The 17,777-nt window shown below is 44.0% G+C and overlaps 3 protein-coding genes across 3 annotated transcripts; 2 read left to right on the forward strand and 1 right to left on the reverse strand.

Moving 5' to 3' along the window:
- Positions 1–478: 478 nt before the first annotated feature.
- N7503_004277 (uncharacterized protein) lies at positions 479–852 on the reverse strand (the record flags this gene model as incomplete). The annotated part of the gene is made up of 3 exons (XM_057063824.1): positions 479–563; positions 641–718; positions 779–852. The coding sequence occupies 3 exons, from the start codon at positions 850–852 to the stop codon at positions 479–481; spliced, it is 237 nt and encodes a 78-aa protein (XP_056924739.1).
- Positions 853–7,649: 6,797 nt separating this feature from the next.
- N7503_004278 (uncharacterized protein) lies at positions 7,650–8,354 on the forward strand (the record flags this gene model as incomplete). The annotated part of the gene is made up of 3 exons (XM_057063825.1): positions 7,650–7,698; positions 7,765–7,927; positions 7,994–8,354. 3 exons carry the CDS (start codon positions 7,650–7,652, stop codon positions 8,352–8,354), a joined length of 573 nt encoding a protein of 190 aa, XP_056924740.1.
- A 548-nt stretch (positions 8,355–8,902) lies between these two features.
- Positions 8,903–9,898, forward strand: N7503_004279 (PQ-loop repeat-containing protein; the record flags this gene model as incomplete). Its single annotated transcript, XM_057063826.1, has 5 exons — positions 8,903–8,947; positions 8,999–9,016; positions 9,068–9,271; positions 9,328–9,601; positions 9,654–9,898. The coding sequence occupies 5 exons, from the start codon at positions 8,903–8,905 to the stop codon at positions 9,896–9,898; spliced, it is 786 nt and encodes a 261-aa protein (XP_056924741.1).
- Between the last annotated feature and the right edge of the window lie 7,879 nt (positions 9,899–17,777).

Consider the following 17,777-nt stretch of genomic DNA (forward strand, 5'->3'; position numbering starts at 1 on the left):
GCATGCAGCGCAGCCTTTCGTGTATCGCTGTACGTCCGCCAGTCATCACACAGAGTAGAGCTGATCCTGGTAGGGAATTTTTCTCCGTGGATCTTATCTTATGCGAAGCATCTCATTCGTGCACTTGTTGCCACTCCCGAATCTGATACGGGTCATCCCGTAAGTGTGCGGTTTTTTGATGCGTCGAATATTCGTACTAGATAGAATATCGAAGGCAGGGACAGGAAGGACTGCCAATATCTGAAATTGGAAATGTGGAAGCACTGACGGCGCTTTCTCTATATAGATTTGTTTGCATAAGTGCGATATAGCATCTTGGGGGTATTTAAAAATAATCTATATGTTTGAGGTAGGTGGGTAATACTGATAGGGACAATAGAAAGCAGCGATTGTATATGGCCCATTAGTATATTGGAATAGAAAGACCTTTATTCCGAAATATATACTATACATAACTAGAAACCCTCGTAGTGGACCATTAATCATCATCAGTTTGAATATCAACAATAACTCCCCCTAGCTCTCTCAGACCAGATACGCTAGGGTGATCCTCGGATTCAACCCTGATCACCCAGTCAGCCCATGACACACTTAATAGCTCAATTAATCTCCATATAAAGGCAACGGAAATAATACTTACTCAGGGACGATGTATATCGGAGGAAAGGTCTTGGTAGCAGGATAACTACCTTGCGGAATGCCATTTTCTTCAAGGATCCTAAAGACACCAGATTATTAAAAGAGTCCTTAAACCTACATATATATATATAAAACTTACTCAACGACCTTGTCATGGTGTTCCCCAAATGCGTCAGGATCTTCGAAGCGGATAATGGTTGGCTGGGAAAACATTAGTGACTAATCTGGGAAAGATCAAGCAATGATATATAGTGATTGCATGCCATTTTGATGACCTCGTATGTTGCAAATGATGATAAATTTAGAATCTCCAGAGAATGAGACGAGAATATGTCGAATTATTTATGCCTGACAATTGGGATCGGCACCAGCTGGTTGCGTCATTTCAGCTACTCTTCAACTCCACAATTCAGCTGCAGCCAAGCCAACTTCGCTGTCTCATCTACCAATCATAAACAAAATACACAATTGATTCTTAGCGGTCGGCGAGCTCAATCTGAGTTGATCTTCTTTTACCCCGCTGTGGCCTCTACTCGGGTTTGTGGTGCGTATAAGCTTCCAAATTGTCGCAAGTTGCTGCGGATACTGATGATGGTGTGCTTGCTACATTCAGCCTGCTCAGCCATTTCAGATGTGCGAAAATATTTGCTCTTGACCATATCACGAACAAGCGCAAGCTTTGAAGGTGAGAGTCATGGAGCCATGTCGTCTGCACTAACAACGGTAAGCAGAAAGTCGATGTACGTGAAGTTCTTGATTGTCATGCAGAGAATGAGGGGAAGGGTGGACCCGTATTCAGCTAATTTCATGTAAATTACGGCATAAAAGGTACTGAAGACGTATTGTAAGATTCGTTGACTATAGTGGAAAGCGGTTTGGGCTCAAGAATCTTGAAATAACATCCAATCATAGCTCGCAAACTAAGGAACTATTTTCCGACAATCAAGTGGAAAGAGTTTGGGGTCAAACTGATTTCGAAAACTACTACAGAACAATTCCATCTCCAGAGTCAAGATTCGAGCCTGGTTATTTAAGCCTCAGGTGGCTGGAGAGCCCGATTAGAGTAACCCGATGGGTTCATCCCAACTCATAATTAGTGGCAACATCTGCTGGCCCTACTCCCCCCCCCCCCTTTTTAGGCGCCTGATAGTCCACTATGTTCGCGCTTTCGCGAGTAAAAATCGAGGGTCTGCCGTGTCACGATAGAATACTATGGCGTTCTTCACGAACGGTCAGAAAAGGACTTAACTCGGTGATAGGCGGTCTTGTTGGCCACGCACATAAGCAACTTCAATTCCCCGTCATGCCGCGTTTGCCACCTAATGATGTTGCTCTATTTGGTCAGTCGCGAACACCAGACATAGAAAGGCAAGACTAACCTGTAAGAGCTCCTCTATAGACTTGCTCCTTAATCGATTTGGTAGACTCGTGATCTCGGCACTCTATTAATGCGGCGGTGGATTTTTTTGCATCAGCTTCGTCACAACCTCCGCTAGGGCGAATAGCTTGGACGTGGCGGCGTCTATCTCCGTAAGGCTGATCTTGCAACTATGCTCAGCCCCCGCTGTGCGATAGACCGCCGTTAGTATTATGGCCTGTGCCTTTGTCTCCGAGGGTCTTACTAATCCGCACCCCTCTAGTATCCGTGAGCAAAATAGTGTCGGCGCTTAGGGTGGCGAGCACTCTCCCCCGGTCGCGTAGATGCCTGATTCCCTCGAGGACCTGCTACACGTTAGTTTGGATCGTCCGGGATTAATGCCGATACCATATATAGGCCGAACGATCGCTAGGATCTTACTCTCTATAACGAGGTACTTAGATGCCAGGACCTAGCTTATAGAGAGTGCTACTAGTTCCCACACCAGGAATGTATGATTCGCGTGATGATAAGTCTCGAGGAGTGTATAGAAGCTCGGATGCGATAGCTAGCTTATGGTCTCGCGTAAGGTAGCCATAGAAGGGGATTGCTCTAGGCGTTAGACGTGGATAAGCTCCGCTTTATTCCTTCGATGGCGGGCAAGGAAAACCCGTTTAGTCTAGAAAATCTTAATAATCGCCTCGTAGGTTTGCTAAGGGTCTTCCGCGATATATCGAATCGCTAAAGCCGGACTCTCGTTCGTTAATGGCTGCGTAGAGGGGTCTAAGGCGGGCCTCGCCCCTAATATAACGGGCGTAGGCTCGGAAACTGGCGAAGGGGAAAGAAGCGGCGATTGGTTTTTATTGGGGGCTTCTTTCAGCCATATAGTGGGTGGCCGATGCTTAGGTTAACTGGCGTGTATCGCTAGCAGCTAACGTAGCTCGGCAGTCTGTGATAACGACTGCTCTTATAGTCTACAAGCACTAGACTCTATTCGCTAGGCACTTTTACTACTAGTCCCGTGATAGAAAGGATGCTGCTAACGATGCCTCTTCTAATATAGAGGTGTTATTTAATATCAAAATCGTACCCGTAGACCTAACGGTCTTATTAAACGACGCTTGCTATCTAGGCAACGGTGATGCATCTAAGTCAAGGTTTGCGCATACATTGACCGACGGGACGTAAATCGCCCATAGGTCCCATGAACGCTTTCACCGTCAACCACCAGACGCGACGGATAGCGTATATACTCTAAAATCCCAAATAACTCTTACATAACCGATAGCTCGTTCGGTGCTACTTTCGCCAGCTAGCGTGGGGTCACCTAAGGCACTAGTACTTTAATGCCTGTTTAACTTACCGTCCGTTTGAGGTTGTTAGACTAATAACCCTAGAACTTTCAGATTGATACGCTCTTAGTTAGCGTTAGACCTAGTCCTCCTAGGAGTAGGTGATCCTCCTTACGTCTAATAAATCTCTATCTTCACTATAAAGCCATGGGTTATGTTATTCCACGGTGAAATCCTCACATAGTATCTTCCTACTCGTCTACGCTCCCATTTTCTAACATAAACATCTTTGATTACTATAGTCTTAGTCGACTACTAAGAGATCCTTATTACCATAAAGGATATATCTAGAGGAACGATAATAGTAGAGAGTGCCGGAATATCGTGCCTAAAGAATCCCGCGTTAACGTAGCGATCTATCTTATGCTATTTCAGAGCTGTCTAGCTAACGAATCTCCTAATTAGCGTTTATTAACCGTGGCCCGATACATGCTATGTCGTAGATGCCGATTGCATCGCGAACGACCAAAACTTTACGTTTAGCGCTAGATGCAATCGCTAGACACAATCACTAAATGCATAGAGTTAAATTAGTCTAACATAGGATGTCTTATTACCTAGGTAGCTTCGCGAGCCGCTGCCGTCTCATAAGGCCATGCGATAGGCTTTCAGGATAGGTCCCAGCAGAGCTTAAGGGTAAAGGGCGGAATATATAAAGGATAGAGATGGAGCGTTACTACTTTCGCCAAGGCCATCAGGACAACGAACACCTTTGCTATTGATATTTTTTCGAAGCGTTATCCAAAACATAAACTATATTTACACTGCTAGTCCCCCCTAGAATGCAATGTTGCTAATAGGATATCTTCCAGTCTATTTATCCTTTCTTACGCTCAGTAACAGAACCTATCCTAATAGAATCGGCCCTATACTATGCATTCCCAGGCGATGGGCTTCACGTTCTGCCCTCCTCATCAAGGCTCCTACACTAATATTAGCTTAGGCATAGGTATCTCGCTTCATGTGGCGCGGATTACTAAATGAGAGACTACCCTTTACGGCGTGAGCCTTTGATCAAAAGATGCTTCCAGCGAGGGAGCGGCTAACTATCGCTAGTGGTCATTCTCGGCGGCGTCGGGAATGGACGTACTTTGCGATTTAGTTTTTGAAAAGTTAGGCCGACATGCTTCTAGTGCAGATTCCAGGGCCCGTACAAGTGTCCGGGCCCAAGAGTAGTGCTTCTAATAGTTCATTAGGCTTATCGAGATAAGCGGTACTATTTCGAAGACATTTAATTCCCGATATATCTTTTAAGACTAGTATACTATATACTCCTAGCTATACTATAAACAGACTATCTCTCTTATAACGTCGTATTTTCCAGTAGCGTACTATAGTACACACGGTAAATAGGCATAGCAACGTATTATTTGACCATTCCACCACAAACTTGCTCAGTCGGCAGGCTATGTGGCCTTAAAGCCACCATTCTCGTTCTCGTTATCATATCTTTTAGTGGCTTTTAAATCGCCTTCTAGCTCCTTTAACACCTCCTTAAGTATCTTCTTAACCGACTCTGGCTTATGGTCCGACTCCAGCTCATGATCCCTCTCTCTGACGCCCCGCTTCTTTAATAAATAGTCCACTACTAGACCCATTCTCTAACTGACCTCGTAAAATATCTCTACCAGCTTGCTGACTTAATCTAGTTCGGCGGCTATTTGCTTGGCATTCGCTTTGGTGGCACTTAACTCTTACTCGAGCTTGGCTTGGGCTCGCTCTGCCCGAAGCGCCCGAGCATCGAGCCTCGAAAGAATCTGAAGGAAATTCTAGTACAGGTTAATATATAGCCTATAGGAGAAGAGGGAGTTGTGAACATACCAAATTATCCATCTCGCTATTCGTGTTGCATGGAGGCATGGTGTTTGCCATTGGTAGATGTTTTCGTTTATATCGGTTACAATAATATCTATGGACTTGTGATAGGTATAATATGGACAAAGTGGTAGATTTATATTATTTTCCTACAGACTCGTGCGCTAAGAATTCACTCTAAAGATCGTGCTTGCAGCCATAGTCGAGTCGAAGCAGAACGGTATTCCTAGAGCATATTGCAGACACTTTTAAGACCCCAAAGTAAATTTGCGGTAATATACCAAGTGCTTATAAAGAAACTCATGGCGAGAAATTTGCTAGAGTTATAATACCACTAGAAGTACGGGTTTCTATGAGCCCGGTGATCTATAACTTGGTTTCGGGTGTTGGTCGACCGGTCTGACCACATTTAACGGATTGTCTTTAGGCACGGCATGTTACTATGGAGCACTAGTGGAGGCAACAGTTCAACGAGGAAGTCGACTAAAGAATAGCACGGACCCTTAGAGTACTATATCAATGGTTATATATGGGCTTAACTCGCGAATTAACCTAATAGAATCCCTCATCTATGGAGCAGTAAATAATTTCAGTTTACGGCCGTTCAATATACTAGAGGGCGTTACCCACGCCACTAGTCTGCCTGGCCTACGCCAGTTCCCTTTCAATGGCTAAGAAATTATTTCCCAAGGTAACTGTGCGGCTTCACATTATCTTCCAGTATACGATATAGATTGCGGATTTCCATCCATCTATAGAGCTATGTTCATATTACTTACTAAGTCACGTTGAGTAATACGCAGGATAAAGCCCAATAAGATTGACATTTGACATAAGAATACGTAGGGCTATAAAGATTTCCAGCTAGGGCTTAGTAGATCTTAAAAGGTCTCAAATAGATTCATGTACACTACGGTATAACAAGGTTAGGTAGGTCTTGGCTTCCCGGCTCTAATATACAAAGCTTAGGTACTAGTCCCTAGCACCACGTAGAGGTGCCTACCTATCGCGGAGGTATCTCTTTTTAGTGAGGTTGACACCCTCAATATACCCTAAGAATGAACCCAAGGACGGTCAAATTTAGATAGTAGTATCACCAGGAGACGAACCCTCGTCTCTGAGAATGGTCTCAGAGGCTATCACATTTAGATAGTAGTATCACCAGGAGACGAACCCTCGTCTCTAAGAATGGTCTTAGAGGCTATCAAATTTGGATAGTAGTATCACCAGGAGACGAACCCTCGTCTCTAAGAATGATCTCAGAGGCTATCACATTTAGATAGTAGTATCACCAGGAGACGAACCCTCGTCTCTAAGAATGGTCTCAGAGGCTGTCAAATTTAGATAGTAGTATCACCAGGAGACGAACCCTCGTCTCTGAGAATAATCTCAGAGGCTGTCAAATTTGGATAGTAGTATCACCGGGAGACGAACCCTCGTCTCTAAGAATGGTCTCAGAGGCTGTCACATTTGGATAGTAGTACTATACCGTATTATTCCATGGAAAGTTCTAGAGAGGGATCTAGAAGGGCTGTGCGCAGAAAAGAGGGCAAGGGGGATCTGTCAATCTGGCTTGACCGACACCATCCTTTTCTTCCTCTTCTTCGTAGTCTTTGTCTTCGTCCGCCTCTTATATGACGAAATCTGTACTACTGCTGTAGAACACTAACCGCGGTAGGCTAATATGGTTCTCGTTCCCGCTTTCTATGGCTCTTGCTCCCTCCTATCGCTGTCATTTATTATGGGTGTCTACCCACGACTGGTATCGCCCATTTATGCTGACGGATCTCCAGGGGCCTATATCGTGTGTAGATATAAATGACAGCTTGTACCACAATGACGAAATCACTCAGCCCCAAGAGTACGAACAATAGGAGTAGGAATCGCAATATTCCCCTCCTACCCCGGGATACTTTCGAAGCCCTGATGTCACATAGTCTGACTGTAGTCCGTCACTATCTATCTTAGTAGAAGATGATCTTAATCCCGCAACCCGATCTCAGCCGAATACTTTATATCTGCTCCAGGAATCTGAGTAGGATGCGGATAAAATCTACGATGAGGATCCTCTAAGCTATATCTACTACTGCATAGAATGGCGTGTCACCCTCAACAACAAGGCTATGGTAAGGGATATAGAGGAAGATCTCGTATTGGCCCTAAGCGCCTACTAGCGGTTATTCCTAGAGGAAAAGCTATAAACTGTCCTCCGAGAGAAACTCACCCGCAATAAGAGGGTCAGGGTCGATGACATAGCGATTGTCGTGGCATTTAATAACCGTTCCTAGCGTGACTTGACCAAGCGCTTTAACAAGACCGATATTGTTTGGGCCTCTATCGAGAAATAGTTACGGATTTGGTCTAGTCACTTCTGCCATGGAAAGAGACTCACGTTGAAGGTCTGTTTTAACTACGTAGAGGATTGCGACACTCTATCTGCTGGACGGAAAGGGGAGAAGAGAGGTAAATCTTCCATTACTAAGAGAATGCTTGATAATCGAGATGCGCAGCTTAATGCTGAAGAACATGCTTGCGGTTAGCAATCCATTTAGCGCCGAGTTTATGACTTGATGAAATGCGATTCGGCTGCATGCCACTTAGGTCCGTACTGTTGGTTGGATCTAATGGGTAAAAAGCACTATCGACTCCGCACGCAGACTCTGAGGCGTCTGGTCACTTATGTCGAGAAGGGTGGTGTCCTAGAGACACACAAAGATGTTCCAGGCGAGGTCCGGGATGAGCTTTACTTGGAGGAGCAGCAGAGGTAGGAGAAAGAAAAGCGAAAAGGCGGTAGTATTCATGGGAGTGGATCCCCGTACCCACCCATTAGTATCAATTTTAATACGACCCATCCCACTGGATTGGGTTCGGTAACTCCGGGAGATGCCTCAGCTGGCCTGAGAGTTATGGGTCCATTGAATATTCCCGGGCTCAAAGACGTAGCTGTCAAAGAATACGGTGAGTGGCTCGCATCCAATGTATCCGACGATGCTCTTAAGGCCGAATTTCGACAAGCGTGTGATATAACGCTTTCCGATGGATTTGAACTTGAACACATCTACAAGGATCAAAACCCAGAATTTTTTATCGGCAAGGGGATCAAGCCCGGAATTGCCCGGAGTTTCGTGGAGAATATTCTTGACTGGGTTGAGAACGTGAAGAAAGGGGTACCTATTATTGAAATGGCGTAGATAAAAGCGTGTTGGCGTTGGATATGACGTTTTTGGTCATGTGTTGGATGCATTTCTCCGAAATAGATAACGAAACTTTTCTTAACAGTAGACAAGTGATTTTTTGCTTCAATTTATTCATTATTCTTTAGCTTTTCCCAGCAAATTAAGGGCCTCTGCAGTAAGACAACTAGACGGCAGGAACCGCATCAGTCCCTGAGTCACGTGAAGTAAACGTTAGGTGACCACTATATATATAGTATATCCGTGTATGTCCATAGGGAATGTATCACTTTTTGAACGGATTTAGAGCCTCGCCCAGGCCTGTCATGCCTAGTTGCTGATCTCATCGTGGGGCTGCCGTCATGGGCACGACTTCAACCATCTTGGCTGGCGAGGTGAAGCTAAACGGGATCGTTCACGTGATTGGGACCAATCAGAATTTCAGGAAATGTACCCACGTTCACGTGCTATGATGAATCGTTCTTATCTTGCCGCTAACTCTTCTCCCCCCTCTTCTCGGATTCTTATGCTCTCTTTCAAACTTGACATCGTGGTGCCTTGTAACAATGGATAATCCTGTGGCAGAAAACGTGTTGGGCACTCTTGGCGCGGTTCGTTCACCAGTTGGCCATCTCAATTTATCCCACTAATGACGCTCACAGATTTGTTGGTCTATCCAGGTAGGTCGTCGTTTTACGCCGCCTTAACTCACTTATGCTAATATCCCTCAGCTTCTACCCCAAATTATCATCAATTACAGAAGGCACAACACTGAAGGTCTGCAAGCGTCAATGATGCTACTATGGGCTGCGGCAGGGGTCCCTCTCGGGGTATACAACATCGTGAAAGAGTTCAACGTGGCGTTAAGAATACAGCCTCAGATACTTACAGCTTTGAGCCTTGTTACTTGGTCCCAGTGTCTCTACTACGGAAAGGTAGGTTTCGTTCGCCCCCTAGCGTCATTGTGTACATGGTACTGACTGCGAAATAGAGATATTCTGTCACAAAGTGCATTGCCGCGGTCGCTCTTCTTCTTCTTATCTTTGGTGGTATCGAAACGGGGTTAATATTTGCGTTGAAAGAAGCTAAATCTCACGATTTGAGGTGGCCTCTCATTCTGATGGCTGTATTGAGCGCATGCCTGCTTGCAGCAGGAGTACTGAGGCATTATTGGGACATTTACGTTCACCGAACTGTGCGAGGAATCAGTTTCTTTTTCGTCGGTATCGACGCCGCTGGCGATTTATTTTCGCTCGTATCCGTTTGTGAGTTGGAGTGAAATGTGTGGGTAAGCGGTGGTGGCTAATTTATGAGAAGTGTTCAGACCGACTATTGACATACTTGGCATAATCATATATGGAAGCGAGTTGACACTTTGGTTGGGCATTTTCGCCTGCGGGGGCGTATTCAATCTCTTGCCTTGGCTTAAATCGCGGTCAAAGGGACTTGAGACTTCGCAGGAGCCCATATCTCTCCATCCGATGCCATCGTCAACTTCCGTGTTCAGAACTGCATCAGGATCTGAGGTAATACAGAGGCGGGGTTGGCCGCGTGTAGCTTGATGTTATAGCACAGCTGTATGTGGTATGTCAGAACAGCGACGATGAAGCCCTCTATATTTTGAGAATGGGGTAAGAAAGATGGGCGATCCTACCAGACCGTCAGAACTCCTTCTCTGTTTTGGCTGTTGGCATAAGAGATTCTACAAGTCTCTATTGAGCAACACAGTACTATTGATGATAGATCACCGCAAGACAGGAGATACAATTCAGCAGGAAAAGAATGAAGTTAGATGAGCGTGTCTCAGATTAAGGTTCGAGAGCTAATTTGTGAGTGGAGTAAAATCTGATCTCGAATACTCGGAACGCACAATTCATTATTTACATAATAGTTGTGGCGTGCATATCACTTCAGTGAGAGGTCAGCTTAAATGAAAACTACCTGCCTAGCTACCTACTGAAGCGGCCTTTCAGTCTGAATGCAGAATGACTATTATGAAAGGCTGCCGCTCAAAGCAAATTTTCAGTCATCGGATTCTTCAATAGTCAGGCCTGCGTGCCGAAAATGGCCTCTTGCGTTAGCTTCTTTTGCCCCAACCTGATTAATACACCTTTCGAGAAAGGAGCCGAATTCTCGGCCGGGATCTTCTGCGTAGTAGCTCCAATTGCGTCTAATAAAGCCTTTAAGTTCAGCAAAAAACTCTTCAATTAGATTCAGGTCCGGCGAGTACGGAGGCAAGTAAACCAGTTTGACTCCCGCATTAGCACACATCTATGCAATCCGCTCGGAGTGGTGAAACGATGCATTATCCATGACCAGAACAGACTTTGGCTCCGGCTATCTTCCACAGTGCCGAAGGAGCTCACCGATAAAATCTTCGAACATAGTGGCGTCCGTTGAGCCGCGAAAGACGCGAGAGAGTACGATACCGTCTTAAGTATACGCAGGTAGAATTTGATATCGTTCGTCACGGTGGAATTGTGACACCTATCATAGTGCTATACCGAGTGGTGACCAGCCTATCCGTCGGAACCCAATTCGTTTATTATATCCAGATTCATCAACATAAACAAGGTGGTACGATGCAAACTTAGAGAGGTTATAAAGATAGATTTCTCGTAATTCGGCACTCTACTCTTTAGCACTCTATCAGGCGGTCTTTTTAGACCAGCCTTAGGACACTAGGGCCCTCTAATGCTCGAGGTGGTTGCTAGCATCCGGAATTCATCCCATAGAAAGATAGCCATCTCCTCAAGGTATAGACCTGGCTTTTCTAGCAAGTGGTCATAGAGCGCTTCTACCATTGGTGGTGTTAGGCTTCGTCTCTAACCGACACGGGTTGGGGGAGTATGGACGTGTCTAAACAGTCGTAAGTTTCTACGGATATTTTTGATCGTCTGTTCGCTGCATTCTGCTGCCTCGGCCATTTAAGAATGGGTTAAAGACTGGCTTTGTATTATATCACTAATGAGATGTAGTTTAGATAGGGATAGTCTCGGTGCCATATTGCGTGGGAATTCTGGTAGATCTCAGATAGTGATATTGTGAAGGATGGAAATCGGGGTATGGAGGCGTAGTGAGGTAGTAGTGTAAAGTACCGTATTTTACAAAAAGTCGCCGTTCTGGAAATAAAAAGGGTCTATTATTAGGAAATAATTATTTACGCCTTACCTAAATATAGGTTAGTATGGTCTCGGGTACGGGCCGAGAAATAAAGCGTGTTTATCCTAGGGGGGTAGACTGTTTTCGAATTTAGTTTTGGCCAGAGGCCATTTCGGTAAGTATGGGTTGCCCCATGCCAGAAACCGTAATTATGGTAACTTTTGTGATCTACCAGAAATACATTAGATTAATAAGGTGGGGACGTTTCTTGACCTAATGCAGTTTAGCGTAGTCTAAGTGGGGCGCTGGGAAAGAAAGCCTGTGTGTCTAGGGGGTAAACTGTTTTCGAATTCTACTGTATCACCGGGAGACGAACCCTTGTCTCTGAGAATGGTCTCAGAGGCTGTCAAATTTGGATAGTGGTATCACTGGGAGACGAGTCCTTAATATCTTCATACTTTATAGGCATTACGTCACGAAGGGGATCCACGGTTAGTCAATCGAGCAGGTAGGAGGGCTTTGGGCCGACTATTTAAATAAGACTAGAAGCTAGATCTACTTTCTCGAAAGGTAGGAAGGGCCTAAGGCTCTTTTATGATTTTCTAGTACGGGAGACCATAAGAGCCCGCAGTGTCACGCTAAGTCCCCAGCCCCCCACTCATAGTTACCATAGCATATATCTAAGTGTGCCGTTATTGTGTAGTCGCTAGTCTTTCCACCGATACCCATTGAAAGGTCTTCCAGGAAGAGCCTATTTTTAAAGTAGGTGCTTACGAGTTTTTAATAAGGGATGCAAAATATTTACCTAAACCCTATAAACTTGGACGGACCATGATAGGCTGGTGGGATGTTTCCTAAAATGAACTAGGGTCTGAGCATTTTCACCACTAAGCAAGTTTTACAGTATATAATATGTATTCAGTAGCGAATTCTGCAGAGGATAGCCTTAATCTCGGGGAGAACATATATCGACCGCGTATAGTAAACTAGCGCATTTCACGAGAAGACCATCTTATACTTTGAATTTTGTTCAGAACGCACCCTATATCCTAGAGTATATCTTAGAATACTATGCATCAAGCTCCACGCGACTTGTTGGATTAGAGCGCATAAGCTATGGAAACCAGCTTAGTATAGATTCCCTATAACGACCCTAGAATGTATTTATCTTTATCTCTATTTGCCACTAAAATTATTTAATGCTGTTGCTATAGTTCTCGAAGCCTAGCCTCTAGTTCGTCCTTCTCACTCTTTAGTTGACGATTCTTACTATATAGTCGATGATTTTGACTACTTAGTTGATGATTTTCCCTCCTTAGTTAATGCTTCTTGTGGTAGAGTCTACGAGCTCTGGCTTCGTTTTTTGGTCGCTCTCGTTCCGCCCTTAGAAAGCTCTCCCTCCACCAGATATTACCCCGTCTAAAAGCCTTACCGCTACTTAAGGCTTAATCTATCTTAGACGTGGGTTTAATAGCGGGGGAGCTTTCTAAGTCTCTATATTCAAGTTCAACGTGGGAGTCGCTATATAGGGAGTTCGATACCTATAAGTGGAACGAGTGAGCGAGTAGGCCTTCTAATTATGTGGGCTCACTCTATAAGATAGAATCTTATGACTGACTGGTGATTTAGAAATATGCCGAGCGGGGTAATATTGCTTACTCCATTTGATTTTTGGATCTGGATGGGAAAAGCCCCTAGAGGTATGCGGACTAGAGGTATTCACGCCGTTGTACTAAGTAGAAAAGGGTTTTAATCTTTCTTGTTTAGCATTAGATAGGTAAGGAGCGACGGGAGACTAGTGTCTTTTTAGTCGTGCTATTTATATATCCATTAAAGGAATATGGCCGAAGAGAGGGAAGAAAAGATAGGTGGAGCTCTTCTATATTCAAAGTGGGCTTCCAATCTAGAGCCACCTACCCCAACGCGTATTATATCCTTAATCACCGCGATATCTAAGTAGAATATCCCCACTAGCCCGATTTTTGGGACCTGAAATATTTATTAGAGCTATCACGCCACTAGAAAATACGAAGAGACGGGAATCAAATAAAGGCGAATGCACCAGGGCTAAACCCGCCATAGTTCCCTATAAAGCCAATTAGATCTTAATAACGTTCTTTAAAATCATAGTACCCACTAGCCATATTACGTTACAATAAAGCGGCTGGGCTTTAGAGTTTAGGCGAAGTCCTCGGTTACGAGTAGTAGGAAATTAATACAATAGGCTATTCACGGATAACACGGAAAGCTTAGTATGGCTAGTTAGTGAGGTGAGAAAATGATCTGTTTGGTTATGCATGTTAGCGCTAAGACCCTTATTTAAAGAGGTGGTCGTTGAAACCATCTAAGAAGCCCCTGCTTTCCCCCCTAATACGACCCGCTATAGGTTAGGTGTCTATAGGGGCCGGTGAAAGCTCACGCTGCCCACTAGCCTCATAATTGCGGGGCCAGTAGTAGTGCCATAGCGCGCTTATACTAGACTATAGACTTCGAGGGTTTAAAAGCCCTTAATATACTCCAATCCAACTTTATAGACAAAGTCCGCCTCACCAGTATATGCATTTTCTATATTAAGCGGTTCCTTACCTAGTGATTTAATATGCTAAAGGTTTCTACCTCATCCCGCAACTTAAAAGGGAAGACCTCTAGTAAGCCTAGCCAACGAGCTTTAGGCTTTGGTGATTCATCCCATCGAACTCTCTAAGCTATGGCTGCGGGGATAGAGGCTAGATCACACCCTGCCATCTAGGATGATAGGCTACGAGAGACTCTAGTGAGTGTCTTTAATATCTGAGCTAATCTATTCCTATCTAACGTTTCTTAGGCGTTAAAGTCAAAGCCAGCCTAAAATGGTATTCTAGCCGACGATGATTGGGAGGTAGTGCACCGCGAGTGCTTGAGAGTCCTAGATTAGGCTGTTGAAGACAAATAAAAGCTTCAAAATAAGATGAGTTAGGAGAGAAAACGTGCCGCGCTGTCGATCTAGACGCTCCATGCCGAGACTACTAGTATAATAGATAAAATCCGCGAATTGATGGAGGAAAAGGACTAACTAACGCGTAAGAGCCAAGAGCTCGAGGATAAGGCTCGACGGCTAAGGTAAGAGATCGAGGCCGTAGCCGGGACTTAGGACTAGACGGTATAGAATGATATCCACCCTGTACTTTAATAGACGCATATTAACCTCCTCTCCGCGGCGTATGGGGTCTAGAGCACGATGGAAAGTCTTGAGAATAGATATCTGGCGTCGCTGTTGCCTAGACACGGGGTATTCTAAGGGCCTTGGTCGGACCTAACTACACCGCTAGGGATGTTCGGCCCTAGCTCGCTACTAGGCCAATCTTTACCGCAGCCAGTAGATGCGCCACTAAGCGCCCCATAGCCGGTTTAGTGAGATCAACCTAAGCTACTTGCCTAAGAAGAGGAAGCCCTATAGCGTGCTGCCGATATATTATGTACAATATAACGATACTATATTTAGCAACTTATTTAGGATCTAGCTACTCACTTCCATCAAAGATAGCCACCAACCGTGGCTACATAGTAGGATTACAATCGACGTACCTCCAGGGATATGGCCTCATGAGCTTTACAGGTTGCTAGTTTCCTGCCCAGAACGATTGTGCTATTCTCATGCTTAGACCTTGGCTAATAAGGGGATGATCGCTGCCCCACACTGCGCGTTTTAGTAAGTGGTTAAAACTTCTCAGTGGAACACGAATAGGATATTTCCCGGTGGCTTATTAATAGATCTTAAGACTAGTCTCGTCGTGGGTTTCCCCACCATCTCTTACCGCGTTTTATTGGGTTCTTTCCATCCCGCGTGTGCGCTAGAGTTTTAGCTCTATTGTAGTGTACTAGGCTCGTTAGCGCTACCACGCGAGTCGAAAACCCCGCGATTAAATCTTGGCCTTGCTCCGCGTTTAGTGTCGTATAGCGATCTATAAATTTCTAGTTCCACCCGACCTGGCTATATAAGTAGAGCATCTATAAATCCGATTACCGCTTAACCTTTCTAGATGATCTCTAGCTCTAGGTAAATCGCTTTAGTGTATAAGGGCCTGACCATTCGTATATTAGCCCCCTAGACTAGTATTACACGATCTATAAATGCTAGAGTAATAGACCTACTTAAAAGAGATAGAAGCCAAGCCGCCGAGGACGGAGACTAGAGGATATAATAGCTGTTGGAATAGGGCTGATCTATTAGCGACGCCACCTATATAGAAATATAGATAGGAAATGGCCTTTAGGCGATTCTATTAGCGAGGACAGGCATACTATTGCGCGCTTCCTACCATGTCTAATCTTATGCGAACCGTGGTATATCCTTAGATATGGCCCGTGCCGCCTATGCCACTATGCTCCAGAATGATCGGAGGCCATGATCTACATAGGCGAGTGGTGGGGCTTATTTCGTGAACCATAGGAAAGAGAATCCTTGCGTCATCCCATTCTCAGCAAGGATCTTCGTAGTCCTCTTATCATTAGTGGTACTATCTTATTACCCCTAAGATCAATTACCCTCTTCTAGCTTCGCGCGTAAGTCGTAGCCTAGACTAGCATAATTTGTAATAAGGACGGTAAAACATATTTTTCTTATCTAGTGGACAAGTTGTGTCTTACCTTTCTAGGAAGTTACCACTAGCCATAGAGGTTAGGAAGCTATAGTGGATCCGGCCCCCTTTTATTTTAGTAAGTGCAATTTACTAGAGGGGTAGGCGATATACTATTATATAGGTAAAGGCATCGAATATAATCGTCGCGGACTACTTATGCACTAATTATAACTTAAGGCTATATTCAGGCACTAAACTATCCATCGCACACTATCTAGATAGGACCTAGCGACGGCTATTGCGCGTTTGTTGGTTAGACGGCGCCACTTTCGGATTCTTACTTATATTACCCTGATTTCGTCCTAGCTAGAGAACCCTTATATTTTCTTCTAAGAGGCTTATCTTTTCTTCTAAGAGGTTTATCTTTTCTTCCAAAGTGGCCACCGTCAACTTCAAATCCTGGATGGTCTCTTGCGCGCTCTCTATGTCTTTCTGCATACCTTTATTCTAGGATTATTGGTTCTAAAGCGAGCACTTGGTTAATCTATATGATGGGTTAGACGAATTCCCCGTGCACGTATCGTCGGGAATGAACTTACTTTACCCGTTTATCTAAACTAGGAGTAGTTAGCATATACCACTAAATCAACCTTATAAATACGGGACTGGGAATATACTCTACTATATATATCATGACTATACCAAGATCGACGAGCTGCTTAGGGGCCGTGGTATCTATATCCTACGGTTCTCCCGCGTTACTATAGCTATCTATAGAAGTATCCTCTTCCTCGCTTGACTAGCTATTATCTTAATTAGGGTTATCTTTCACTAAGCTAGTACTAGAGCCCGGTAGGCTCTAGATACTTCTTCGTTTAGACGACGTGGTCGTTAGGACTTACCGCAATTAATCCCGATAGCTATGGGTTACCTCGTCGGACTCATTCATATAGTCCATAGGTTTCTTTATCGAGAGTCTACTAGGATAGGGTGGAAAGTAACCGTGATATAGGTGACTTCTTATAATAGTAGAAAAGAAAACACCTAATAGGAACTCGAGTAGGGCATTAGTGCTACTTTTATATATATAGGGCGAATTTATAGACGGTCTAATTCTTACTAAGATAGCTCCCCACCCTCCCCTTAAATTTTCTTTCTATTTTAATTTCTCTTTTGTTTTTTACTTTTAGAATTTTAAAAATGCTTTTCTTTTTTAGCCTTTCCTTTTTTGTTTTTGTTTTTCATTTTTATTATTTTTTGTTTTTTATTTTGATTTTCAACTTTTTGTTTTATTTTTATTTGCACTCCTTTTTTTTTTTTTTTTTTTTTTTTTTTTTTTTTAAATCTTTATTTCTTTTTTTCGTTTTTCTATTCTGTATTTTGTTTTCTTTTGATGCCAGCCCTTAGCTTTAGATGAACTCCACCGAACATTCTGGTAAAACTCTTTTATACTGAGACCCAGATAGAGATAACCAGTATCTAATGGCTAATGACTAAAGTAGTGGACTAAAATCTAAAGACTAGTAAAGGCGACAAATCGAGACCATTAGATGACCGATGTTTCCCATAATAGTTATAGGTCTATAGAAAATCATTGGCCTGGCCCTTAGAGAATACATAAATCACTAGTCAAAACGTGGTGAGGTGATCCGTTTCCCTAGGTGGGTCTTTAGCTAGTCCGTAACCGCTAATCAATCTAAGAACGTTCTAGGGCTAGTGAACGATAGTACTATATCAAGGTGATATTATTGTAGAAGAACGGTTACCTACTAAGTAAGGC

Source organism: Penicillium pulvis (genome assembly GCF_028828015.1).
Source record: "Penicillium pulvis strain IBT 33274 chromosome Unknown contig_1_segment0_segment0, whole genome shotgun sequence".
NCBI classification, from domain to species: Eukaryota; Fungi; Ascomycota; class Eurotiomycetes; order Eurotiales; family Aspergillaceae; genus Penicillium; species Penicillium pulvis.